At 45.0% G+C, this 27,993-nt stretch overlaps 1 protein-coding gene across 1 annotated transcript; it reads right to left on the reverse strand.

Moving 5' to 3' along the window:
• Positions 1 to 9,473: 9,473 nt before the first annotated feature.
• Positions 9,474 to 11,086, reverse strand: LOC143961899 (E3 ubiquitin-protein ligase TRIM39-like). The gene has a single exon (XM_077471232.1). It carries the CDS (start codon positions 11,063 to 11,065, stop codon positions 9,491 to 9,493), a length of 1,575 nt encoding a protein of 524 aa, XP_077327358.1. The 5' UTR covers positions 11,066 to 11,086; the 3' UTR covers positions 9,474 to 9,490.
• Positions 11,087 to 27,993: the final 16,907 nt, after the last annotated feature.

A 27,993-nucleotide genomic window follows, 5' to 3' on the forward strand; every position in this document is an offset into this window, starting at 1 on the left:
TGGAGGACAATTGTGAGGAGAGAGGAGAAGGAGAAGTAGAAGACGAGGCTGGACGGTGAGAGCCTGGAGTGTGGCTTTGTGTGTTCCGTTGCTACCACTGGGCTCGGTGATGGCTGCTCATGTGCCTTCTTAAGGTGGTCGTCCCTAGGTGAGTGTTGGGCTTACCGCGACTAATGCGTTGACTGCAAAGATTGCAGATGGCAAGGCTATTGTCAGCAGCGGACACATTAAAAAAAGGCCACACTGCGGAGCCATGTGCCGGTGTCCTGGGAGCGCCAGATGTGACCGTACATGGTTGATGACTCGCTCCTGATACATTAGCAGTCTGCTTTGGTCCTTCTGTGCAATGTAAGTTATTCCTGCTTCTCCTCCCTATCTGCTGGTCCATATCTCTCTCTGAACTCCCCTCCTCTTCCTCTCTTGTGGGCACCCACGTGACATCACTAGACACATCATCATCTACGTCACCTTCCCCACCGCTATAAGTAGAGATCTCGGAGTAGGCAGCAACAGCGGGGACCAACCTCCTCCTTGGGCTGATCTGGGTACTGTTGTCAGACTGCTGAGTGGCGGTTGTTGCTACCTCCTCTTCCTGATTCAATGCCAAGAGTGGCTGCGCATTGGAAATGTCTTGATATGGATCGGAAAATAATTCCTGTGACTCAAGCAGAAGGTATGTGGTGGTGTTGTTGGTGGTAGTGTCTTTGGGGGTGCACATAGCAGAGAGTGAAGAAGAGGGTGCAGAAGAGTAAGGCTGAGTGAGCCACTCAACCAAGACTGGTGCGTCCTTTAAAGTAATTGAACGCACCTTCTGCAACTTCCCAATTTGGCTCAAGATTGTTGCTTCTGCCCTACCCCTACCATCCCTGCGGAAGGGCCTGCCTCTTCCTCTGCCTGCCATTTTTTAAATGACCCTGTGACAAAACTCTCAGTCTCTATACTGATAAAGGACTGCTGCAGAATAGGGCAGCAGTCAGCAGTAGTGCACCTCAACCCTATATATTGTGGACCTATACCAGTCCTTAACCACTTCAGATCCGCGCTATTGCCAAATGACGGCATTAGCGCGGACCTACATTTTCAGGACTACGTCTATTGACGTCGTCCTGGTTACGAGCGGCCTGCGCGCCCCCTGAGGGGCGCGCGCGGCGCGCTCTGTGATGGGCGAGTCCGTGAGACTCGCCTGATCACCGATCCGTGTAAGGGGTCGATCCCGACCCCTTATCACGTGATCAGCTGTCAGCCAATGACAGCTGATCATGTGATAGAACGGAGCCGGTAATCGGCTATTATTCCTCCTCGCGCTGACAGCGCGAGGAGAGAAAAAAAAAGCCGATCACCGGCGGCCGTGATCTGGACATCAGTCCCGATCACGGCCATCAATACATGTGCCCACCTGCCACCTGCCTGTGCCCACCTGCCTCCCGCAGTGCCATCCTGAAGTAAAATAAAAGAAAAAGTAAGTGCCCCCCGTCAGTGCCCCCTGTCAGTGCCCACAGTGCCACCCACAGTGCCACCCACAGTGCCACCCCACAGTGCCACCCACAGTGCCACCCAATCTGCCTCAAAGGTGCTGCACCCCAGTGCCGCCCATCAGTGCCCAGCAGTGCCGCCCATCAGTGCCCAGCAGTGCCGCCCATCAGTGCCCAGCAGTGCCACCTATCAGAGCCACCTATCAGTGCCACCTATCAGTGCCCATCAGTCCCATCTATCTGTGGTACCTATCAGTGCCCATCCGTGCCACCCATCCGTGCCACTTATCCGTGCCACCCATCCGTGCCATCTTATCTGTGCCCATCTTTGCCCATCAGTGCCGCCTTATCTGTGCCCATCGGTGCCGCCTTATCTGTGCCTATTAGTGCCGCCTTAACTATGCCTATCAGTGCCCACCAGTGCAGCCCATCAGTGCCCACCAATGCAGCCCATCAGTGCCCACCAATGCAGCCCATCAGTGCCCACCAATGCAGCCTATCAGTGCCGCCTAATCAGCGCACTTCAATGAAGGAGAAAAATGACCCGTTTGCAAAATTTTATAACAAACTATTAAAACATGATTTTTTTTTTTTTTTTTTTGCATCTTTTTTTGTTTGTTTAGCAAAAAATAAAACTCCGAGCTGTAACTAAATACCACCAAAAGAAAGCTCTATTTGTGGGAAAAAAATGATAGAAATTTCATTTGGGTACAGTGTTGTATGCCCGCGCAATTGTCACTCAAAGTGCATCAGCGCTGAAAGCTGAAAATTGGTCTGGGACTGAGGGGGGTTTAAGTGCCCAGTAAGCAAGTGGTTAAGGAATAGCAGACTGTACCTCACTCAACCCTATGTACTGTAGTACCCTATACCTTACCAGTCCTTATAAGAACCTTTGTGGAACTAGTAGGTTGTGAATGATTAGCAGACTGTACCTCAGTCCCTATACTGATAAAGGACTGCTGCAGCAGAAGGGCAGCAGTCAGCAGTAGTGCACCTCAACCCTATATATTGTGGACCTATACCAGTCCTTAAGGAATAGCAGACTGTACCTCACTCAACCCTATGTACTGTAGTACCCTATACCTTACCAGTCCTTATAAGGACCTTTGTGGAACTAGTAGGCTGTGAATGATTAGCAGACTGTACCTCAGTCCCTATACTGATAGAGGACTGCTGCAGTATAGGGCAGCAGTCAGCAGTAGTGCACCTCAACCCTATATATTGTGGACCTATACCAGTCCTTAAGGAATAGCAGACTGTACCTCACTCAACCCTATGTACTGTAGTACCCTATACCTTACCAGTCCTTATAAGGACCTTTGTGGAACTAGTAGGTTGTGAATGATTAGCAGACCGTACCTCAGTCCCTATACTGATAAAGGACTGCTGCAGCAGAAGGGCAGCAGTCAGCAGTAGTGCACCTCAACCCTATGTATTGTGGACCTATACCAGTCCTTAAAGTTTAGCAGACTGTATCTCACTCAACCCTATGTACTGTAGTACCCTATACCTTACCAGTCCTTATAAGGACCTTTGTGGAACTAGTAGGCTGTGAATGATTAGCAGACTGTACCTCAGTCCCTATACTGATAAAGGACTGCTGCAGTATAGGGCAGCAGTCAGCAGTAGTGCACCTCAACCCTATATATTGTGGACCTATACCAGTCCTTAAGGAATAGCAGACTGTACCTCACTCAACCCTATGTACTGCAGTACCCTATACCTTACCAGTCCTTATAAGGACCTTTGTGGAACTAGTAGGTTGTGAATGATTAGCAGACTGTACCTTAGTCCCTATACTTATAAAGGACTGCTGCAGTATAGGGCAGCAGTCACCAGTAGTACACCTCAACCCTATATATTGTGGACCTATACCAGTCCTTAAGGAATAGCAGACTGTACCTTACTCAACCCTATGTACTGTAGTACCCTATACCTTACCAGTCCTTATAAGGACCTTTGTGGAACTAGTAGGTTGTGAATGATTAGCAGACTGTACCTCAGTCCCTATACTCATAAAGGACTACTGCAGCAGAAGGGCAGCAGTCAAGTATAATATTCTTTCTATATTTGGAAGAAAGAATATTATACGTGTACAAGCCTATTACCATACCAGTCCTGAAAAGAACCTTTGTGGACCTAATAGTAACAGCTACTGATTAAACTGACTGTCCCTCACTGCCACACACAGCTTCCTGCCTGTCCCTATTTAAACTGACAAAACACAGGCTGCTGGAACAATAACTTGAATAGCATTCAAAACTATATCCTGTATTACTTTACCATACCAGTCCTGAAAAGGACTTTTGTGGACCTAATAGTAACAGCTGATGATTAAACTGACTGTCCCTGCAGCACACAGCATCCTGTCCCTCTCTCTACACTGGCAAAAGACAGGCTGCTGCAACAATCACTAGCACAGCAGTGCCTCAAACCTATATCCTGAACTACACCTAACACCTATACCAGTCCTGAAAAGAACTTTTGTGGACCAAATAGCTAGCGATTTGGGTCACTGCAGTCTCTCCCTGCTCCACACAGCAACCTCTCCCTATAGTGACATACGAAAGAATGTAAAATGGCCGCCGGATCGGTTCTATTTATAAGTTAGGGGGAATGTCCAAGTGTCCATGTGCTGTAATGTCTCAATTGGCCGTCCTGTACCCCATGATGGATGTGTCATCATAGGTCAAAGTTCTTTTACACAGTAAACACGGAAGTCCGCCAGGCGAATGGCGGTAATAGAACAGCCGAAATTCGCCGCGAAACGACCGCCGGGCAAACCGTTCGGCCATCCCTATATTTAAAGGAATTTTTCATTTTTATTGTTGCACTTTAAAAAATGTTTTGAATTGATACATATCCCCCAGGGCAGGACCCGGGCCCCCATATCACTTTTATGGCCAATTACTATAATATGAGCCTTCAAAATGGGGACTTTTGATTTTTTCCTGTTTGGCTCCCATAGACTTCAATGGGGTTCACCGTTTGGGTTAGAAATTTTCCCCTGTTCAGGAGTTCTGCTGCGAACTGAACCCAGGAGTGTTTGGCCCATCTCTAATGATTTCTCTCTACATATCTATATAGGTTTAGTTTTGACCAGCTAGTACTTTTGAATGATTCCTATTTCTTTGATCACGCACCGCCAGTGTACAATATTTTAGGATCCTTACATCTCCTTGGTGTGTACTTTGTACACTATGTACAACGTCTGGTTGGCTACCCTTACAATGCTATAATATTAAAAAATACGTACAGCAAACAGAGCTTATCAGCCCTCACCTTACCTGGTTTCCACACTGACCGGGGAGACCACCATATGTGATGTTCCCTTCCTGGATGGGTCTGTGTGAATTTTCGGGTGAGTGTTGCCCATATGAGTTTCTTGTACAGTACATGTGATGATGCATTGCATATAGTGAATGTATTATGTGTGTGTATCTTGTGTGGACATGTGTATGTGTGTTTTATCATATGTGTATACTGTACTGTATGTCTCTACATATACACTCTGCAACCACCCCATATCCATGTGTAATGCATACAGTTGCAGGGTGGTGGCGTTGCTTTAAGGGGTTAAAACGGGTGGTGAGGAGATGAGATATTATCAAACACCTCTGAAAAGTGATCTGAGTATGGACCACTTTTCGAAGGAGTGTCAGTCCCTGCCCCTAGTGTGAATGAGCCCTAAAGCTGGCCCTACATGGATGGAAGTTCAGCCGGTTCAGCGGGGATCGGCTCGATGTCGACCGGTGTGCGGCCGTCCCTGCTCAGCAGAAGTCAATCATTAGAATGATTTCTATAGAAGGGGCGTGTTGTAAACATTTTCTCAATCCCAACTGGCTGCCGCCATTGGTCAGTGTAAGTCGCCTATTTACAGTTCTGTGTTCCGTCAATTCTCACTGGTTTACAAAAAAAACACAATTTAAATTTTAAAAATTTGTTATTTATTAGCTCAATACAGGTCCGTGTTCTAGAATTAGAAGGAATTTTGTAAGTGATGTTGTATTTGTATCCGCTAATATTGATTTTCCTGCATTTTCAGCAAAAATATTATTTTGATAAACATTTGCGCAATTATCATGTGACTTAAATCTAAAAATCGAATAAATCAAAAACCTAAAAATCAGTATAAGTGATATAATATAAAATCAGTAGTTATAAAATTGATCCCATAGAATTCTATTGGTGATCCATTCTATGGGGACACATTATATTAGGATCCATTATAAAAGTGATATAATATATGATATAATAATGTAGATACACTTATCAATCACACATGATAACAGCGATATATGATGGAAAAGAATGACACAATCTTCAAACTTATTATATTCTTATTTCTACTACATATTGTAATCTTATATTATAGATAGATAGATAGATAGATAGATAGATAGATAGATAGATAGATAGATAGATAGATAGATATGGTCAGGGCCAGTACACCTCCATCTGTGCCTCCCATAAGTCATGTTACACTCTGCGCTCTGTCTCAGGTCCAGCACTCTATACAATGTCCCATCTCACTATACATAATGATCATGTACTGGGAGGAGTCATAGGAAATAATGCCCCGCCCCTTCTGTAAGTAATGCAGCAGTCGTACACTCCCTATAGCAGGGGTCTCAAACTGGCGGCCCTCCAGCTGTTGCGAAACTACAAGTCCCATGAGGCATTGCAAGGCTGACAGTTACAAGCATGACTCTGTCAAGCAGAGGCATGATGGGACTTGTAGTTCTGCAACAGCTGGAGGGCCGTCAGTTTGAGACCCCTGCCCTATAGAGTCTCCATGTACATCCACACTCAGAGCCGGAGAAGTGTACACTGTTATATTGCAGTCTATAGAGAACAGTAAGTACATCTCTCCAGGTAAGTACTGCACCCCCAGATCAGTGCACCCCATCACCTCTTACCACTGAATATAGTCATACTGACTGAGGAACCTTTGGCCAGCCCAGAGGCGGGATAAAGAGACTCCGCCACTTTGTCCTTTCAGGGTAAAGTGAGAGGTTCTCTTGAAAATCCTCCAAGCCCCCCTATATATTCTCCTTTGCTGTTCCCCAATATGTTGTTGCTCCATCAAAGCCCTTGATAGGTTCCCAATTTCCCGGGTATGAGGGATCATGTGATCTTCTCCCAGCATACAATGTTCAAGGCGAAGCAACCAATCACCAGGCTTGAATACTGTCACATGAGGAGGGTGAAAGGTGACATCATCAATCCCGTGTAAGCTCTGACATATTCCAACATGGAACCTATACGGTGGAGGGGATGGAGCAGCAGAGGAGAGCAATATTGGGGAATATAAAGAGGTCGGGATGGGCCCTGAGTGGACAAGTGACAGAGTCTCTTTAAGACCATTTGGGGTCCCAAAACAATGTGATATACTTGGGTCTCCAAAAAAATAAATAAAGCCTCATATAGGGTCCCTAGGTATTGAGACACACTTGGGGCCCCAGAGTCCTTTTACCCCCAAGGCAAAAAATCAAACTGTCCTCCCCCCATGAGCTGTGAACTAGAGCAGTATAGGTTGAAGGTTCTGACATTTTTGTGCCCCCATCCCACTGAAGTACCCAAGTTGGCCGCCTCTTCTGCAACTCTTTGGCTCGGCCCTGCCACCAGACCCTTGGAAATGTTTGGGGGCCCCAGGCAAAGTTATATTTTTTAGGCTTCCAGAGAATGGGACATATTTGGGCCCCCAGGGACTGGGGCAAATTTGAGGAACCCTAGAGAATGACACATACTTGTGTTCCCAAGCCATATGATATATTTGGAGCCCCCAGGCAATGTGATATTTTTGTGGCCTCCAGACAATATCATATACAGTATTTGGGCCCCCGGCTTCCCTCGTAGGCTTTCAGAAAGATAAAGTAACAGATGAACCCCGTGTTCTCCTTTTTCCCATAATACATCTCTTCTTATTCAGCACAGTAGTGCAGAGTGTGAGACCCGGAGCAACCAATCAGATGGTGTGACTGTTAGCAGCACTGAGATGTATATTGGTGTTCAGCGTGTTCAGGGCCACAGAGGGGGTAGAACCGGCCCTCCTGTATGGGGTCTGGGCAGCTTTATGGTGCAGGCAGTTCAAAAAGCTGCTGATCACAGGCAAGAGCCCCCACCATCTCCCCCACAGTGCAGATGACTTCTCCTTCCCACCAGCTGCTGCAGGGGGAGCCACAGGGGGATCGGTTTCAGAGACTGGACCCCCACTGCTCTGATCAACCCACTCCTGTCCCCAATCTCCATTCCACACAGCTCTAATCTCATGGTGGCCCTCTTCTCCCCACAGCTCCGCCAGCTTCTCCTCCTCTCTCTCCTGCTGGCTGTCAGCTGCTGCGGGCACAAAGGGGGACCAGTAAATATGTCATATTTATCAGCCCCTTCTTTTTCTCATTGAACACAGTGAGTGATTGATAGTGATCACTTCTGTGTTTATTCAAAACTGAAGCATGATAAACTGTGCTTACTATGCTTCGGTTGGTGAATGAACAGTAAGCCTCTGTACAGAACACTTCCTGTTCATTCATTTCCTGCAGCTTCAGCTCCAGAGAAAGAAGTGGGGATTTCTGTCCTCAATCTCTTCTTCTGCCTAAAGAGTGTATCATCAGAGGTCTGTATGGACCCCTGATATTTCACAAAAGCCCCCCACACACAGGGCTGTTAAAAAATTTAAATAATAAAACAAAAATAAATTGTAAAAAAAACATAATTAAGGGTTCCTTCCCACAGGTAGTCTGGCTGCATGAATTTGTTCATGCGGCTGAAGCCGTGTTCAAAGACATACACCTGACCCCACACACCCATCCAGGCTGGGGAGTCCCTGTCAGGTAATGTACGAGGCCCCATGATCTCTAACAGCAGCCCTGAGCGTGTTCTCTGGTCTCACCCTCTCTGTCTTCCTGTATATTCTACGTATTACCAGCCTGATGTGTGCCGTGTCTCTGTAAGGTATTGTCCTCTCTGGTGGGGAAGATGAGGGTGAGACCGGAGAACATGCTGCACAGCAATATACATCTCAGTGCTGATAACAGTGACACCGACACTATTATATTACTGATACATTCTATTAAAGTCTATGCCATGCTAAGAACTTTTCTTTATAGTTTTGGATGGAGTGAGGGAGGATTAGAACCCCTGTTGAGTTTTTACTGATATCTGGGGATTCCCCTCACTTCCTGTCCTGCTGACAACATTGTACCGGGCAGGAAGTGAGAGGAAATCAGCAAAGGGGACCCAGACATACACTTTTAGTAGAATAGGGGAAGGGCTAGAGCCCCAGTCAGATTTTATTACAATTGTGGAGAGCTCCCCTCACTTCCTGCTTGGTAAAATGGAGACCTGGATAGCAGTAAAAACCGGACAGGGGTTCTAATTCTCCCCCTCCATCCAAAACTAAGAAAAGAAAACATTATGGGTGGACATAAACTTTAATGATACATCACATTTTATTGTCTTAGCAGTAAATCTCTAGATCCCTTCTTCATATATTTCCTCTGAGATTGTTACATTTCTTTTCATCTCTATTTAGTATAGATTGTATGGAATAGGAGGAGGAAAGAGAGGAGAGGGGACCCCATCCTATCCAATCACAGCGACCGCACTGCACCCCGCACAGAGCGACTGCATGTGGGGGAGAGGCAGGGAATAGGGGGAGGGGCCAGAGGAGGAGTTTGCTGATGTCACACACTGTGATAACTTTCTGTTTAATGATTACAATGAAAGTAATTGTCATGAGATAGATAGATAGATAGATAATTATATAGATAGATAGGCCACACCCCTCTTTACTGACAAATAGGAACATGTCATTCACTGTTACTCCAGTAACTGGAGAGATCTCCTACCCAATCACAGGGAGTGACAGAGGGAGAAATCACAAATAGAAGAAAAAACTGCAGGGCACTGACTGAAGTCCCACCCACTGCTTTATCCTATTGGCTGAAAATTCTACCAATCCCACTACCCATCCCTGTGGCATCATTAGTCTCTGGGCAGAGTTCTCCCTATTACTATTATTTCCTATTCCCCCCACAGATCTTTATACAACCTCTCCATACACATATCCCAGCATGGAGGGGCTCAGTGAAGGTGGTGGTGAAGGTGTGGAGATGTCGGATCGGGTCACACAGATCATAAAAGGAGATCCGTCCGACCCCATAATCTAGATCTATCCTGACTCTGTTACTGGAGATATTGAGGGGTAAGAGGATCCCTTTCCTGTCATGTATCACCTTATACTGATCACCATCCCTGTACAAACCCCAGGACTTCTTATTATTTCCAATCACTGACTGCCCTCCTCTCCTGTCTATACTGGGGTAACACATCCCAACTATCCATCTGTTTGACCCCCCGACATCCACTTCCCAGTTTTGTCTCCCTGAGGAGAAACTCCGACTGCTCAACACCTGAGAATAATCCTGAAATCTCTCTGGTGTTTCTGGACGATTCTGTTTTCTATCTGACCTGGATACAGTTTTCCTGTCATCGGATATATGGAGATTATTATGAGCTGTATTTACATCCAGTAATATGTCTGCAGCTCCCTGTATATAGGAGGATACATTTACCTCTGTTATTATATCAGATAATGTGTGTAATGTGTGTGATATCCCATCCACATCCAGACCCCCTCCATCATGGAGGAGCTCCTCATGTCTCTCTCTGTCCTCATTATCTCCATCCTCAGTATCACACAAGTCACCTGTGTCTGATTCCTGTAAGACAGTCAGTGGATCCGTCACGTTACACAGCTCCTCAATGTGACGCAACTTCCTGGACAGCTCCTCCTTCTTTATTTCCAGATCCCGGATGGAGATGGAGATCCGCTCTGCCCTCCCGGAGATTTCCCTCAGGACTCTCTTCTCCAGGTCTTCCAGACGTCTCCTGAGATCTCTAAACAGGGCAGTGACTCTCTTGGTGTCACCAGCTGCTTTTTCTTCTATTTTCCTCCTGTGTTCCTGCAGACTCTGGACTCTTTCCTCCATCTCCTCTCTCTTTGTCAGAAGTTTCTGCAGAACATTCCTCAGAGTCTTCTTCTTATTCTCAGAAGCCTCATCCAGCATCTCCACCTGGTGTCCTCGATGTTCTCCAGCCAAACTACAAGACACACAGATACAGGTTTCATCCTCAGTGCAGTAATACTCCAGGATCTTGTTATGGACGGAGCATTTTCTGCTCTCCATGGACAAGGTGGGGTCACATAAGACGTGTTCTGGGGACTTTTTGTGGACTCTCAGGTGTTTATCACACAGACTAACCTCACAGTGCAGACAGGATCTAACAGCAGGCGCGGGATAGTCCACACAGTGAGTACAGAAGACCCCGGACTCCTCCTGATGTGGCTGAGCAGACAGGAAATTCCCCACTATGTTACGTAGTGTTATGTTCCTCTGCAGTGCAGGACGATCCGGAAACTTCTCTCTGCATTCAGGACAGGAATATCCTCCAGACCCCCCCTGTGTATCCAGCACACGATCAATACAGACCCGGCAGAAGTTGTGTCCACATCTCAGGTTTACAGGATCTGTATAAATGTTCAGACAGACGGAACATTCCAACTCAGCTCTCAGGTTAGCAGACGCCATCGCTGACAGTAGAAGAGAGAAATTAAAGTGAAAGTCTCTGACACCGGAGAAGAATGCAGTTGGGAGGGTCACGTCCTCCTACTCAGGGCGAGGTTGATCCAGATCAGTACTGAAAAGGAAGGTTTTTTTTCCACAGTAGTAAAGATAATCAAACCTCCCAACTTTGAGAGATTTTCAACTGCCCCTGAACTCATCCAATGTTATCTTATGTGTACATGTACACAGGTTTGTTTAATGTCATTTTTTAGGCAGTTGCATTTATAGGCTTTTCTTTGAAGGCAAAAAAATGAGTTCAGACGCCAAAGTTACTGACGTTTCAGACACCAAGCGGGCTAAATGTGGCTAAATGCGGTAACTCACGTTTAGCCGCATTTCGTTTACATGCATTTTTCATTTTTGGCTATTTTGAAAAAAAATATTTTTTTTTAAACGCAAACACGGCTAAACGTGGTATGTAAACGTGGCAAGACTGACATTTTAAACGTGGATTACTATCTGTCAAGTTAAATCATTCAGGAGAGGTTGTAAAAATTTCCTGTGTACATTAAGCTTTAGGGCCGGTTCACACAGCGAGGCGCGGCGAGGCGTCTCCGACTTGCCTCGCTGCGACCTGCGGGGAGCTCAGCGGCGACTTGCAGAGGACTTCTCTATAGAAGTCAATGCAAGTCGCCCCCGAAGTCGCCCCAAAGTAGTACAGGAACCTTTTTTCTGAGTCGGAGCGACTCGAGTCGCTCCTCTCAGAACGGTTCCATTGTACAGAACGGGGGAGACTTGCGGGAGCGAGGCGAGGCGAGCCGTGTCGCCTCGCCTCGCTGTGTGAACCGGCCCTTAGGCCTCATGTACACGGCTGCTGGTAGACGGACATTTAGCAGTTGGCAGTTTTTTTCAACTGCCCCTGAACTCTCCTCTATGTTATCTTATCTGTCCATGTACACGGGGTCGTTTATAGTCCTTTCTAGGAAGTTGAGATTAGAGGCATGTTTTGGATGCATTCAGAAGCTGAGTTTACAGGCATTTCAAGTGCTTCTAAACACGGTAACTTGCATTTAGCCACATTTAGTTTAGAGGCGTTTTTCATTTTTGGCTATTTTTTTTAAGCGATTCTAAACGCAAACGCAGGAAAACGCCACTATACGTGGCATATAAATGTGGCAAAACATGTTTTAAAAGTGGGTTACTATCTGTCAAGTTAAATAGTTCAGGAGAGGTTAAAAACGTCCCTTGTACATAAAGCCTAAGGCCTCTTGTACACTAGACGTTTAGTCCAAGTGTGTCCAATTCTGGGATATTAGTGTCCCCAGGAGCCACAGGTGCAGCATCTAGGCCTGCTTCCTGCAGCCTGGCTAAAGGCTGACATACACGGCAGCTGGATGGGGCTGAACACTTTACTGCCTTTGGAAGAAAGAAGGCCCAGGGACTAAAGACCACCATTTCTTTGTGAAGAACAAGGAAGGGTTCCTTACTGGATAAGATTGATAATTCTGAAATCTGTCTCATTGACATAATACACTGATAAAACCCACCATATAAGTAAGGCCAGCCAAGGGAATATCCTGAATGAGCTCAAGGAGAGGCTTCTGTAGAGCCAACATGACCAAATTGAGATCCCGTTGTGACACAGGTGAATGAAAGTGGAAGCAATGTGAGCCACCCCTTAAATCAGGCATGTCCAAAGTCTGGCCTGCGGGCCAATTGCGGCCCGCGACCCGGTTTTGAATGGCCGCCTGGTTATTTGGACATACATATCTTTTGTGGTCCCCGAAGATCTCCCAGCGCTGGGGCCACAAAAGATGTATATGCTTCGGAAGGGACAGGGAAGAGGCGAGACAATCGCCGACAATGGTGCTGTGTTCCTGACAATGGTGCTGCATTCCTGACAATGGTGCTGCATTCCTGGCAATGGTGAGGCATTCTTGGCTATGGTGAGGCATTCTTGGCTATGGTTGTGCATTCCTGGCTATGATGGTGTATTCCTAGCTATGGTAGGGGCATTCCTAGCTATGGTAGGGGCATTCCTAGCTATGGTGGGGGCATTCCTGGCTATGGTGGGGGCATTCCTGGCTATGGTGAGTGCATTCCTGGCAATGGCGGGGGCATTCCTGGCTGTGGTGAGTGCGTTCCTGGCTATGGTGCTGCGTTCATGGCAATGGTGGGTCTGCAGATGGGCACTGATTAGGCTTCATTGATGGGCACTGACCATTATTTTGCTTCACAGATCTTTAATTAAAATTAAAAATTCCTGAAACTTCCCTCTTAAAGTGAAGGTGCGTGTTATACGCCAATTAATACGGTATATACAAATAATACGGCCAAGCTTATCTCTTCCCACACACAGCCACAAAGGCAAGAGAATTCTTGTTGGGCAGTGTATTAGAGCTCGAACGAACACACTTAGACCGAATCTTAACAGTTCAAAGAATGTCAAGCAAAATGGTCGGCCCTCACACATGTTCACTTCATCAAATCTGGCCCTCTTTGAAAAAAGTTTTGACACCCCTGCCTTAAACAAAGGCCTTTAAAAGGTAATAAGTTACCAGCAGTCAAGAGAATGGCCAATGCTAAGACTTGATGCAACATATATGGACTGAAAGACATTTTGTGCTCTACAAACTATTACTACCTTGTCTCTTCCCATAGTTATCTAGTTTATAAAACCCTACTAAGCACGCTGATATAAAGTTACTTATGAAAACACACACATTGCTGCTAGTAAAACACTATCTTATTTATTTCCCAAGAAATTAGGAAAGCTAACATAAAGTATTAAACAGACATTACAATATCACAAAGCTTACAATCAGAACATATAATACAAGAATATGAAAGATACTTATCACACGGTCCTCCGTGAGGCTTTGCTGCATCGGCTAGGCTCAGACCAGGAGAGGGCCTTCACCATGAGGTTTAGGCCAGAGCCATCGTCCAGAGTAGGCCAAAATCACCACATGGCAGGGTCTTGCAGCAAACAGAGAGCATTGTCTGTGTGTAAGCCTTTTCATTCAAACATACACACCCACTCGTAGCCACCCCCATTTGCCTTCCATCCAATAGATTTCGCCAAGAGGTATTCCTTCACATATATGTCCATTCTTCAGGAAGCATGCTGTAATGTCCACTATTGATCTAACGATGAGCCATCCAGCTCGCTCTTACTCCCTTTGAAGCCTGCAATCACACACATCACAGCAGGTGGGTCTGAGGATAACTCCTTTGCTATGCAGATTCTGCCACATTCCTCTATACCTTTTAAACATGTGGGACTGCAAATATCAATATGGCTGAGTTCGGTTGTACAAACAGATGTGTCGAACTTTAGATATATAACATTACTTCTTGTTCACTTCCAACATATGCCGCTTTGCGCCTAAAAGGCGCATACCACCCTTCTTCAGACACGGCTCCTATTGAACAGTCCATAACTGTCTTAACGTGTGTGGTTCCCCAACATGTGCTTCCAAACCAGTACCTGTGGCACAGTCCTTAGCTTGTGTAACATGTGGTGGTTTTCAATGTGTGCTCCAGAGACATCTCCCATGGAACAGTCCATAATGGTCTTACCGCGTTGTGCTTCCCAACACGTGCCGCTTTGCTACTGCGTGACATACCACCATCCTTCTTCAGCGACAGCTTCCCTGTCACCCTTCTGTATCTTTTGTATCTTCTCCTTTCCGGTATCTTGAGGACAGGATGCAGTACAGGCAAGGGATGTCCATTCACTCACCATTCACCAGCATACGTTCAGAGTAACATATCAACCAGCTATCAAATACCGGGTCTTGAGGAGGGCCTTTCTTGCACATATTACTAGCCTACAATACCCATAGGTCACACTCTACCACAAAAATAAATCAACTTATTACCGTAATATATACATATATATGTATTACGCACCCCGCTCCCAACCTCCTATAACCCTTTACTGTAAATACGGGTCGGGATTCGGCAGGCTTGCTCATAACGGTATTGCAGGGCTCTGACTTGACTGCAAAGTCTCTAACTTGTGCACAGAGACCTTACCGTCAAATCGTCCCTCAACTTGCATAGAGAAATGGGAGACCCTTCTAGATAAATATCACTTAACTACACATATAAATTTACAACAATGACCAAACCCACACAATTCCACCCCTGTGCCTAGATTTCAGAGGTCATGCCCATGGTATACCATGCACCTCTACCTATGATTAGGTTCAAGGAACCCTCCATGACTAACACTACACCGGTATTCTTTAGGACAAAGAAACAAACTCGCCTATGTCCTAAATAATACCCGGGTGCCTCCTTCCCAGCAATGATCTCTCCATCCAGAACACAGAGAGAAATAACTTCCCAACATTATTCGTTCATCCCCATGTATTGACCTGGCATACAAAGGACATCATGGTCATGCTTTCGACAAAGGGAAATATCCACCTGCCTCCAGCGTTCATCTTCTCTGATCACATGTGTGATATAGTCTCAAATGCAACAAGATAGAATCCCCAGTCAGTAAGCCCATTGATGGCACCAAATATACAGACCGAGTCTGCACTTCTGTATATGGGAACATACAGCATAACACCTTTCACAATCCAACTTAGTACAGCCCATACAGGCATTCGACCACTACTTTGGATTAGTGTAAGCAACGTGTTTTGGCAAAATCTTACTGAGCGGTGATGCTAACTCATCAGGCCACTGCCCCTCATACAGAGACGGTACAATCAGCTTGATGTTGGCTGATATTTCCACCTGCCACAGAGTGCACGCCAGAGCCAATGACAGGTTTCTGTCCTCTCTACCAACCTCTCAACATGGTTGACAAAATCCGGAGCCATTCTAACCTGAGTGTTTCTGTGACTTCATTGAATGTTATCAAGGTTGCCATCAATCTCCCGGGGTAATAAAGTCACGCTCCTTCTCTGAAGCTATGGCTGTGAGTTTGTTCCTCAGGAGGCTGATGTCCCCTCCATTAACAACACCCATCCCAGCTATTGTTCCCCCCCCCCAATATAGTGCTGAATACATCCCTCCTCTTTTGGGTTACTCCTCAGAAATAAGCATCCTGCATGGACTTGATCGCATCTCTGGGAGTAAGTCACTGGTACAATGACCGCACTTGATTCAGTGTATACTCAGCACATATAGGGTGATTAAGACACCACCCCTACGAGGATGTTTTTACCCCATTGATGTGTCACCTGGCACCCTTTAGTCTGACCAACAGCTACCTTATTATGCATAAGCGCCAGCCTGCCTCCTGGGTACCTGCACCATATTAACTCCATTACATCAATACATGTCATACATTAAAACCTTTCTTCTTTCAATTCCTCCTTCCAACAAAAAAACACAAATTTTACATTTTCATGTTTTGACGGATTGGATGTGTCATAATTCTTCCCCAACCTCCAACCCATTGCACATGTATAAATAACATGTTTGCATTCATCAGGAGAGACTTCAGCAAAAATATTTCACAAGCTCTGTTGTTTCAGATTCAGCACTCGCACCACATTGTCCATAAGAAAAAAAACAAGTATTAATCTGAATCTTTCAAGTTTTTTCCTCTCCTGATGTTTATCAGAACAAATTTGCGGTGTGGTGTGGCACAGACAAACTGCCAACCAGATGATCATCTGTCATCCATGTTCCAGAAGCCTCTCCAATTCTCGCTCCACCAGGATTCTGGAAGTGAAAAAACAAGAGCAGTATCAAATTCTTATCCACAATCAGGGGCGTAACTAGAAATCACAGGGCCCCATAGCAAAATGTTGTATGGGCCCCCCCCCCGCCCCCACAAAAAAATAATTAACTAATGCCATTGAACAACAGACTACCACATCCATGTGGCACAGTACCCAGGCAATGGCTTATATTAATTTTTAACAACAAAGTATGCAGTATACTGTATGCAGCCCCTGAAGGGAACACATTGCAGACCTCCATGCCTTCTAACCAATTTCTGTTCTGTTATATAAAATGAAATAGTTCAACTCACCATAATGCAAAATCAATGGGATCCCTGAGCGTGTCACTTGCCATCATCGCCTGCCACCAGATGCAGATTTTAACTTGTCACACATTGCAGAATGTCACCTGCCACATGTTGCGGATTGTCCTCTTGTCACATCCCAGATTGCCACTTGCCACGCATTATGGATTGTCACTTGCCACGTCCTGGATTGTCACTTGCCACACATTAAGGATTGTCACTTGTCACATCACCTGCCACACGTTGCGGATTGTCCACTTGCCACGTCGCCTGCCACCAGGTGCAGATTGTCACTTGTCACACGTTGCAGAATGTCACCTGCCACATGTTGCGGATTATCCACTTGCCACGTCCCGGATTGTCACTCGCCACACATTACGGATTGTCCCTTGCCACGTCCTAGATTGCCACTTGCCACACATTACAGATTGTCACTTGTCACATCCTAGATTGCCACTCGCCACACATTATGGATTGTCACTTGCCACGTCCTGGATTGTCACTTGCCATGTCCTAGATTGTCACTTGCCACACATTATTGTCACTTGCCACGTCCTAGATTGTCACTTGCCACACATTATGGATTGTCACTTGCCACATCCCGGGTTGTCACTTGCCACGTCACCTGCCACACATTACGGATTGTCACTTGCCACGTCACCTGCCACACATTACGGATTGTCACTTGCCACGTCACCTGCCACACATTACGGATTGTTACTTGCCATGTCACGGATTTACACTTGCCACGTCACCTGCCGCATATTACGGATTGTCACTTGCCACATCCAGGTTGTCACTTACCACATCACCTGCCACACATTAGGGATTGTCACTTGCCATGTCCCAGGTTGTCACTTGCCACGTTACCTGCCACACATTATGGATTGTCACTTGCCACGTCACCTGCCACACATTACGGATTGTCATTTGCCACGTCACAGATTTTCACTTGCCACGTCACCTGCCACACATTATGGATTGTCACTTGCCACGTCATGGATTTTCACTTGCCACGTTACCTGCCACACATTACAGATTGTCACTTGCCATGTCCTGGTTGTCACTTGTCACGTCGCCTGCCACACATTATGGATTGTCACTTGCTCTGTCACTTTCCTGCTGTGTCACAGAGTCAGGCAGCAGAGAGATAATGTCATCTCTCTGCTTCCTGGCTGCCTGCACAGTGAGGGGGAAACTGCACTGCAGGGATGCAGGGCGGGCGCCGGGCAGTGAGAGATGATGTCTTTTGTATGGTCCCCCACCAGTCAGCTCCCTGATTGGCCAGCCCGCTCACGCCCACTCTCTCACCCACGGAGCCGCCCGCTCTCGCCCGCGGAGCACCCGCGGAGCCGCGAACCACCCGCTCTCACACGGGGAGCCCCCCGCTCTCGCCCACGGGCTGCCCGCGGAGCCGCGAACCACCCGCGGAGCTGCGGGCCGCCCGCTATCGCCCGCGGAGACGCGAACCTCCCGCGGAGCCGCGGGCCACCCGCTATCACCCACGGAGCCGCCCGCTCTCGCACGCGGACCACCCGCAGAGCCGCGGGCCGCCCGCTATCACCCACGGAGCCGCGCCGCCTGTCCTCACCGGGCCCCACTTGACTGCGGGCCCCATAGCGCCAGCATGTGTTGCTATGGCGGTAGTTCCGCCACTGTCCACAATATCTGCTCGCTTACCATGTTTACTTATAGTTCCCTCCTTGGAACCCAGGACCTCAGTATTCCTGGCTTCTGCAACTCTGACCAAACTATCCAACCAACCATGACCTCTTTAGGCTGAACCCACTGTAAAATGGATCCCCATGGTATGATCAAAAATGTTTAAAACTGAACGTCAATGTTGCTTCTCAAAAACTTTAGTACAATAGTTTCATGGATAATCAAGTTGGTTAAGAAGCTGTAAAGAGATAGGGGACTGGAAACCCCTCTTCAGTTGGGCTGTATGCCACCCGGTTGTTTTCTGCTTCTTGGACGGCCAGAGCAGATATATCCCATCAAAATGATCTAAAGGGTAGCATAATAGTCATCCCAACACGTGTTTACAAGATGTTACAGAGTAGACTCGGCAGCTTTTTCATCTGTAGAAACTGTCAGACAAGCTATCAGGTTGGCATTTGCCTATTTTATATTCCTTTTCAAAAAAATATTTTACTATGCATCACCCCACCCATTTCAGCTAGTTATTTGTCACAGGTATGCTGCCAAGGAGGCACCAGGAAAACAGAAAATTGTTTCATAGTTAGCGGAATTTTCTTTTCCTGGTGCCTATCGATGGCAGCATACAATCCCCCCCTCTGTATGCTATATTACATAGAATGCCGGGAGTGCACTAATCCTTTTCTTTTATAATATTCACTGGTCCCGAGTGAGGAGTCAAGGTGGAGCTTGTCACAGGTATGCTTCCATGGATAGGAATCAGGAATAGAAAATTACGCTAAGTATGAAACAATTTTCCGTTTTGTCTAACTTGCATTCCAAGTTATGACCCTGCCGTGATGATGCTTGTTGAACCATTGCTGCCTTTTCTATTGGTTTATCTCTGTAATTTGTAAACCCTGTGAAAAGAAATAAAACAATAACAAAAATCTACAAACTATGGGACATATTTTTACCATTTATCCATCCTGATGTAGTTATGGCCAATCTCATTTCATGAGGTCCCAAAATGCCAGGATAGTACAAATACCCCCTAAATTACCCCTTTTTGCAAAGTAGATACTGTAAAGTATTTAGTTAAAATCATAGTGAATTTTTTTAATTTGTTTGTTGTTTTTATCACAATTTTTTGGAAAATGAAAAAAGTTAATAACATTTTATTTTATTTCTCAAAGTTGTTATTTCTCACACATAGCATGGACATACTTACAGTTGCACCTCAAAATAAATTGTTCTACTCTTCCCAAGTATGGGGATACCCACATGTGTGAGGCTTTTTTCCTCTTTCGAAACATAGAGGGGCCCAAAATCAAAAGAGTACCTTCAGGCTTGCAAGGGGGCTTAAATTATTTACAGATTTTTTTTCATTCTTCTCCTCTGACTAGAAGAAAAGGTATAATGCAAAAAAGTATAATGAATCTTTTGCAGAGGAGGGAGAAAAAAAGTCTATATGTAAAAAAAGAAAAAGAAAAAAGAAAGAAAAAAAGCTACATCAATAATGGATCTAGGTTAGTGTCAGGGTTGAGGTCAATGGTTAGAGTCAAATTGTGACAAACAATGTAGCGCTAAAAATGTCAAAAAAGTGACCACCACAAACAACAAAACTGGATATAAGTCACACCTATACCCAATGTGTTTAGTAATAAGATCAAACTTAAAAGGCCAGCACTCATATCACATGCTGTGCTGCCTAATAGAAAAAAATGTTGATGTGCTAGAGTGAAATAACAACATAAACAAAAAAAGTTCAACTATAACAAAATAGTGTAGAACATGAGTCCAGATATTCCGTTGACACAAAGTATATATAGCCTTCAGTCAATAGCCAGAAATCTTGCAGAAAAAGGTGGATACCCTTACCAGAGGTGATGGACACAAACTACTATATAGCAAATGTGTCATACAGGCTTGTATATGTCACAAACGATTCGTGTACGTTAGATCCTGGATCACCATCAGAGTAGTCGATACCTTTTCTGTTCACCAGCTTCAAGATTGGTGCACCACAGGTCTCATGAGGTACCCCACTGTCTCTCGGAAGTTCCAGTCAGCTAGGAGCTCAGAGCAGGTTCACCAAAAACGAAAAGTATGGACACAATGCCTCGCATAGTGAAATACCACCAATGAAGGTTTTATTCATAAAAATGCGAATTACATAAAAATATTATCCAAAAAATCACGTGATCCAATATGTTGTATAAAAAAACAATAAAAAGCAATATGGGGAGCAGAAAAACGCTAGCCCGACGCGTTTCGACTAATAAGTCTTCTACTGGGGCATTACTATTTTTGTTTAATGGTTAGAGTTGATTTACTAAAACTGGGGAGAGCAAAATCTGGTGTAGCTGTGCATAGTAACCAATCAGCTTCTAACTTCAGCTTGTTCATGTAAGCTATGACAATAAAAGCTGGAAGCTGATTGGTTTCTATGTACAGCTGTACCAGATTTTACACTCTCCAGTTTTAGTAAATCAACCCCAGTATGTTCTAGATAGGTTGGAAGGAAATAAAAAACTTTATTTAGCATCAGTATGTTTTGATGGTGGTGGGTCCTATTACTGTTTACTATTTTTAGTCAGTTTTCCCTTGATAATAAAAAAAAGGCAATATTCATTATCATTTATCAACAAATGAAGGTCCAATTTATCCTTAAAAAAAGCAAGGAATAATTCACCAGGACACAATTGTTGCAGCAATATATACAATGTTATTAACACGTGTCAAAGCTACAAAAGATATTTGTTTGATTTACCATCTGGCATTAAGGGGTCAACTTAATGATAACAGTTTTCAAACAAGGTGCCCCCAATCTCAGCCATGGTCTTATAGTCCATACAGTATAGAGCAATGTGATAGTCCTGCAATTCTCCAGCTTGTCCTTATCACCTTTTCTATATAATACAATAACACTGTCCAAAAAAAAATGGAACACTTTGAAAACACATCAGATCTCAATGGGGAAAAAATATCATGCTGGATATCTATACTGATATGGATTGGGTAATGTGTCCAGCTCCCCTAGAGTAAATGCCTATCTCCTGGAATCTCCACCATGCTCTTGAGACAGTGCTGGGAGACACAGCAAACCTTCTGGCAATGGCACGTATTGATGTGCCATCCTGGAGGAGTTAGCCCTTGTACACACGATCGGAGATTCCGACGGAATGTGTCCGATCGGAGCATTTTGTCGGATATTCCGACTGTGTGTGGTCTGCATCGGACTGTTTCCGTCGGAATATCCATCGCACCAAAATTTTCCAACTTGCCGGAAATATTTTTTCCGACAAAATGCTCCGATCAGACATACTCCGATCATGTGTAGAGAATTCTGATCGGACAAAGTGCCACGCATGCTCAGATCAAATTCCTACACCAAAGCTATTGGCTACTAGCCTGAACGTAGTCCCATCGTAACGAAATTACGTCATCACGTTCTGAACGATCGGATTTTCTGACAACTTCGTCCGACCGTGTGTATGCAACAGTTTTGGACAAAATCCGTCGGACAAAATACGACAGACAACATCCAACGGATTTGGTTGTCGGAATCTCCGACCGTGTGTACAAGGGCTTCAACTGCCTGTGCAACCTCTATAGGGTCCAGGTATGGCCTCATGCTACCAGCAGTGGCACTGACCCTAGCCAATTGCATAACTGGTGAAAAATAGTCAGAAAAGATGAATAGGTAAAAAAAATTTCAGTGGCCTCCACCTGTAAAACCATTCCTGTTTTGGAGGTCATCTCATTGTTGCCCATCTAGTGCACCTGTTGTTATTTTCATTAACACCAAAGCAGCTGGAACGGATTAACAACCCTCTCTGCTACTTAACTGACCAGATCAATATCCCAGGAGTTTACTCGACTTGATGCTATACTCTGATTAAAAAGTGTTCCTAATTTTTTTTGAGCAGTGTATACAATGACCCTCCACCAGGAAGCTGGCAACGTATATGTAATAAAAGCTTCTGTATATAAAAGACTTAGAGCTGCTTTTAAAATGTCCCACAACACTAGATAAAATACATATTGGCAACCATTCCTCTCCGGGCGCCTTCCCACTAGAAAATAAAAAATTCTTAAGAACAGATAAAAGCTCCTCCGTAGTGATGTCCATAAGTGTCAGACAGAAATTCCCCCACAAAAACACTTAGCACCCCCCTCCCAACACGAATCCCCCTAAATTACCACTCTTAATACCCCCCTCCCCAATTTCTCCTCCTAGAACAATACGTACCCCCTGCCGTCCCTCAAATTCTCCCTTCCAACATAAATGCCCCCCCCCAATCTCCTTGTTGTACTCCCACACCTCACATGATACATCAGTGCCAGAGACAGCCGACCCTCCTGCCCACCCTTTGTCCCGGCCCTGACTGTAGATTGACAATTTTGTTTTTTTTGGGGGGTTTTTTCCCTTTATTTTCACCTGGTGATCCATTCAGTAGCACACTTCCTGGGTGTCTCCACTCCACTGGATGGAGGAACGATGAAGACACCTTGGAACACTAGGGCAGGGTTTTTCAATAGAGTTCCATGGCACCCTGTGGTGCCGTAAGGAGTTCCCAGGGGTGTCGTGGCAAACTTACAGAAAGCTCTGATACAATTCGATGATTAAAGGTTTCCTGTGTTAAATTCTGTGTATAGGGAGCAGGGAGAGCACATCCCGTTCCTCCCCTGGGCTCTCACACCCTCCCTGCTTCTATCTATAATACTGCCGGCAAAACTGAAAGCTGTACAAGCCAGCCGCCTGCATCCTACCAACCCATTACATCATTGGTTGCTAAGGAAAGGTCAGGTAGTGCACACAGCTTTCAGTTTTGTCGCCAGTAGTATGGGAGGGGGAGAGAGCCCGGAGGAGGAATGGGATGTGCTCTCCCTGCTCCCTATATACAGAAGTTAACACAGAAAAAACTTTAATCATCAGACTGTATCAAGGCTTTCTGTAAGTTTGATGTGATGAAGGCAAAGGGGGGGAGGTTAGGAGGAGGGGCGGCCTTAAGCTAGAGGAGAAATTTTTCAGGGGGGATTTGTGGTAGGAGGGGGCATTTTGGACTGGGTGGGGTTTGTTCTACAAGGGGAGGATTTGTGCTAGGAGGGAATTTGTGCTAGCTGAGTGGATGGAGGGGATTTACTGACCGCTTAACTCCGCCTTAAAAACTAAATTTTAGGGCTTTTTACCATCAACTGCAGTACGGTAATGAGCGTTTTTTTTCCCTGCACCACACAAAAATGTGTTGTCTTTTGCAGTTGTATGCAGGTGCCATTAATTCCTAATGGCACCCCCACACATCCAGCAATTGCATGCATGTTTTTGCCCACTAAAATGCATGGCACTGCAGTACAGCATGCATTTTAGTAAGGCTCAATTTAAAAATTATGCCAGCACATTTTTTACATGTTTCACTAGCATAGAGCAGCCTAATTAAAAATGCAACTTGTGGGAACATGCAAAAAAAAAACGCTCACACTCAGACGCACATTGTTGTGTGAGCAATCCCTCAGACTGGTGTGCCCCGGGATTGTGTGCGAATTCTAAACACTGCACTAGGGTTCCTCCAGAGGTTGCTAGGGGGTTCCTTGAGCAATAAGCGCTGCATAAACTGTTGGCGCTATATAAATCCTCTATAACAGGGTTTCCCAACCAGGGTTCCATGGAACCCTGGGGTTCCTCCAGAGGTTGCCAGGGGTTCCTTGAGCAATGATTAATGTCTGTCTCTCAGATAAGTTCCCAGTGATGCCAATGATCTTTTTAGCTATCTGTAAGGGGGTAATTCTTCCCAGTGACCACAAGTGTAAAGGAGCATTCTTCTCACTGACCATCACATTAAAGCGGAGGTCCACCCTAAAGTGGACCTTCCGCTCATTGGAATCCTCCCCCCCTCCGGTGCCACAATTGGCACCTTTCAGGGGGGAGGGGGGTGCAGGTACCTGTACAGTACAGGTATCTGCACCCACTTCCGGCATAGCTATCTGCGGAAAGGGGCGTAGATTCTGCAGAATCTACACCCCTTTCCGAAAGTCCCCCGCTGCCTGCCTGGAAACACACAGATCCCAGAGGCAGCGGGACCATCCTTATTGCGCAGAGCGACTCGCGCATGCGCAATAGAGAACCGGGAAATGAAGCCGAAAGGCTCCACTTCCTGATTCCCATACCCGAGATGGCGGCGGCAGCACCCGAGAGACGATCGAGAGATCGGCTTCGGGTGCCGACATCGCGGGCGCGCTGGGCGGGTAAGTGTCCTTATTTTAAAAGTCAGCAGCTGCAGTATTTGTAGCTGCTGGCTTTTAAAAAAAAAAAAAAACGGCGGAACTCCCGGCGGACTCCCGCTTTAAAGTATCATGAGTAATGTTTAGCAGGGGTTCCCTGACATCAGAAAGTTATTTCAAGGGTTCCTCTGTGTTGCAAAGGTTGAGAAAGAAAGCTCTATAATAATAATAAGCAATCTTTGCCTCTTAGATGAGTAACCACTGACACCAATTATCTTTTTAGCTATCTGTATTCCTCCCAATGACCAGCAACGTAAGGAGCATTCTTCATACTGACCATCATACTGTTGTACTTTGATCTGTAAATATAATAATTATTAGCAGGGGTTCCCTAAAGCTAAAAAGTTATTTCAATGGTTCCCTTGTGTTAAAAAGGTCGAGAAAGGCTGGCTTAGTCTGTTAAAAGAAAGTTGAAAAATAACAGATTTAATGGCAGGATCGCCCAATGAAAAATAAACAAAATAAAACAAATGTAGCCACCACATCTATAAACTGGTAAGCTGCAATATATGAGGGGCCTTTAAAAAGTTTCCACACTTTTTTTATATTTAATAGAGTTTGTGTGTGGAAATTCTTTAACTACTTCCCACACGGCCAATGTACATATACGGCCGGGTGGGAGCTCTCTACTTCTGAGTGGACGTTCCTGAACGTCCATCAGAAGTAGGGGGATCGTGCGCGCGCCCGCGCAAAGGCGCGATCCCGATGCGCCTGTGTCACCCAGACACGGCGCATCTCGGATCTGCAGGAGGGCTCTGTGATTGGCCCTCCTGATCACATGATGGCAGTGTCCAATCATGGCTGTCATGTGATGTAAACAAACAGCCGGTTGCTAGGCAATCGGCTCCTCATCTCCTCACACAGAAGTCATCGCTGAGGAGAGGAGAGCAGATCGCTGCAGCCGGCTGATGCTCAGTGAGTATGAGCTGCTTTTTACAGCTTTTTACTCACTGATCACCAGTCTAGTGTAAACACACAACACACCACACAGTACAAACACAATGTCCCCAAATATGTCCCCAAAACACACGTCTCCAAAACATACATGTTCCCAAATAATAAACACACATGTCCCTAATAATAAAAACATGACCCCCACATATGTCCCACTAAAATCACATGTCCCAATGATTATCTGCACACATATGTCCGTGATCACCTGCACACATATGTACATGATCATTTGCGTACATATGTCCGTGATCACACAAACCAATTATTATACACTTAACCAAATTTTTTTTACCAAAGACATGTAGCAGAATACATTTTGGCTTAAATTTATGACAAAATTCGATTTTATTGGATTTCTTTTAAAATAGAAAGAAGAAAATATTGTTTTTTTTTCCAAATTTCCGCTCTTTTTTCGCTTATATCACAAAAAATAAAAAACAGAGTCGTTAATAAATAACACCAAAATAAAGCTCTATTTGTGCAAACAAAATGATAACAATTTAATCTGGGTACAGCGTAGCATGACCGTGCAATTGTCATTGAAATTGTGAGAACGCTGAATTATGAAAATTGGGCTGGGAAGGAAGGGGGCGAAAGTGCCCTGTATTGTAGTGGTTAAAGAAACCTCGTATTATTTTTATTTAGGGGTGGGTGTTTACTAATGCTTTATCTTTAAGATGGACTAAAAGAAGCTTGTGATTCGAGAACAGATCCCATATAAAAGGGGTACAATCATCTGATCAAAAAATAAAATCGATTCTGGAACTCACTCTCTCCTTGGACCAGGTATGACCGAGGTCTGCTGGTGAAAGCTCCTTCCAGGAATCTATTACAATCTCCAATAGAATTTATCAGCAGGTAATATGTATGCTTTGGTTTAAGATTAGGATCGCATTAACCAAATGTCCAGTTCTTATTTAGATCGCTGTAGTCCATGCCAATCTCAATGCCATATTTTTAAAGCAAACCCAGATCACAGTTTAGAGTTCCAAGATAAAACAAAAAGCAATCTGTCTAGCATTTAGTGAAGCAACCTAAAAAGGATCATTATGTTGGGTTACTTGGGGTAAAGTTGATTGCAGAAAAAATATATATGGAAGAAAACCACCTATAGATATGGTACTGGAATATCCACCTAAAAACAAATTAGTCAGACTGGATAGTTGCATAACAGCTAGATTCCGAGGCACGCAGTTGATCTCATAATGAGAGGCCAAGTGATGTACGGTTGCCCATGCCAAATCCGTTAAAGTATGTATCATCGGCGCTGTCGGGACGCATACTCAGCTCCCCCAGCCAATATCTAGAGCATTCCACTGTGCGATGGAGCGGCTTAGAGATAGAAGCTGCTCCTTTGTGTAAACCCTGACGTGTAATTTAATTTACAAAAGATAGTTATACTGTGAGTATTATCTGTTTCCATTACCTGCCATACCTATATGACATGCTACTGTGTTCTTACATTTGCATATTTGTTTATTTTCATACCTCTTTTTGATATGCTGTTTTATTACCAGACAAAAAAAACTGCTTGTTTCAAACCAGCCCCTGTAGAAAGAATTAATTATCCATACCTATATTCCGAAACATGTTGGGACTCCTGTGTACACGCACATCGCTTGGCCTCTCATTATGAGATGATCTGTGTGTTTACTGAATCTAGCCGTTATGTAGCTATCCAGTCTGACTAATTTGTTTTTAGGTTGATATACCTTATGTACTAATTCTATTACTGCTTTGTACTCAATACATTTTGTATATTTTTATACACTTGTTACTCCCTTTTCTGGTTACTACCCTTTGCCCAAAAAAATCCCCGGGGCACCACCTTTTGCAATTTTCTCAAAGTTGATTGCAGAGTCTGATGTTCCTCCATTGGAGATAGTCTACAAGTCTAAATTCCCAGGGGAGAACCCAAACTCACCAGTATTAACCGAGTCTGAGGTAGAAGCATATGTCACCTCCGCCTGGCCCGGAACTCCTCTCTTCTTGGAATTGTATCCTGTATCTCGTCTCTGTAAAGTAGCAGACTCCATCTTTAGACGCTTCCTTACAGGACTTGTCTCCTCATTACTCT

This window comes from Lithobates pipiens, unplaced genomic scaffold (genome assembly GCF_037356315.1).
Source record: "Lithobates pipiens isolate NorthernLeopardFrog02 unplaced genomic scaffold, aLitPip1_a1.2 Scaffold_8, whole genome shotgun sequence".
Taxonomy (NCBI): Eukaryota; Metazoa; Chordata; class Amphibia; order Anura; family Ranidae; genus Lithobates; species Lithobates pipiens.

What these genes read in the sequence shown, in the direction of transcription:
- LOC143961899 (XM_077471232.1), bottom strand. Translation starts at nt 11,065, where the DNA reads ATGGCGTCTGCTAACCTGAGAGCTGAGTTGGAATGTTCCGTCTGTCTG.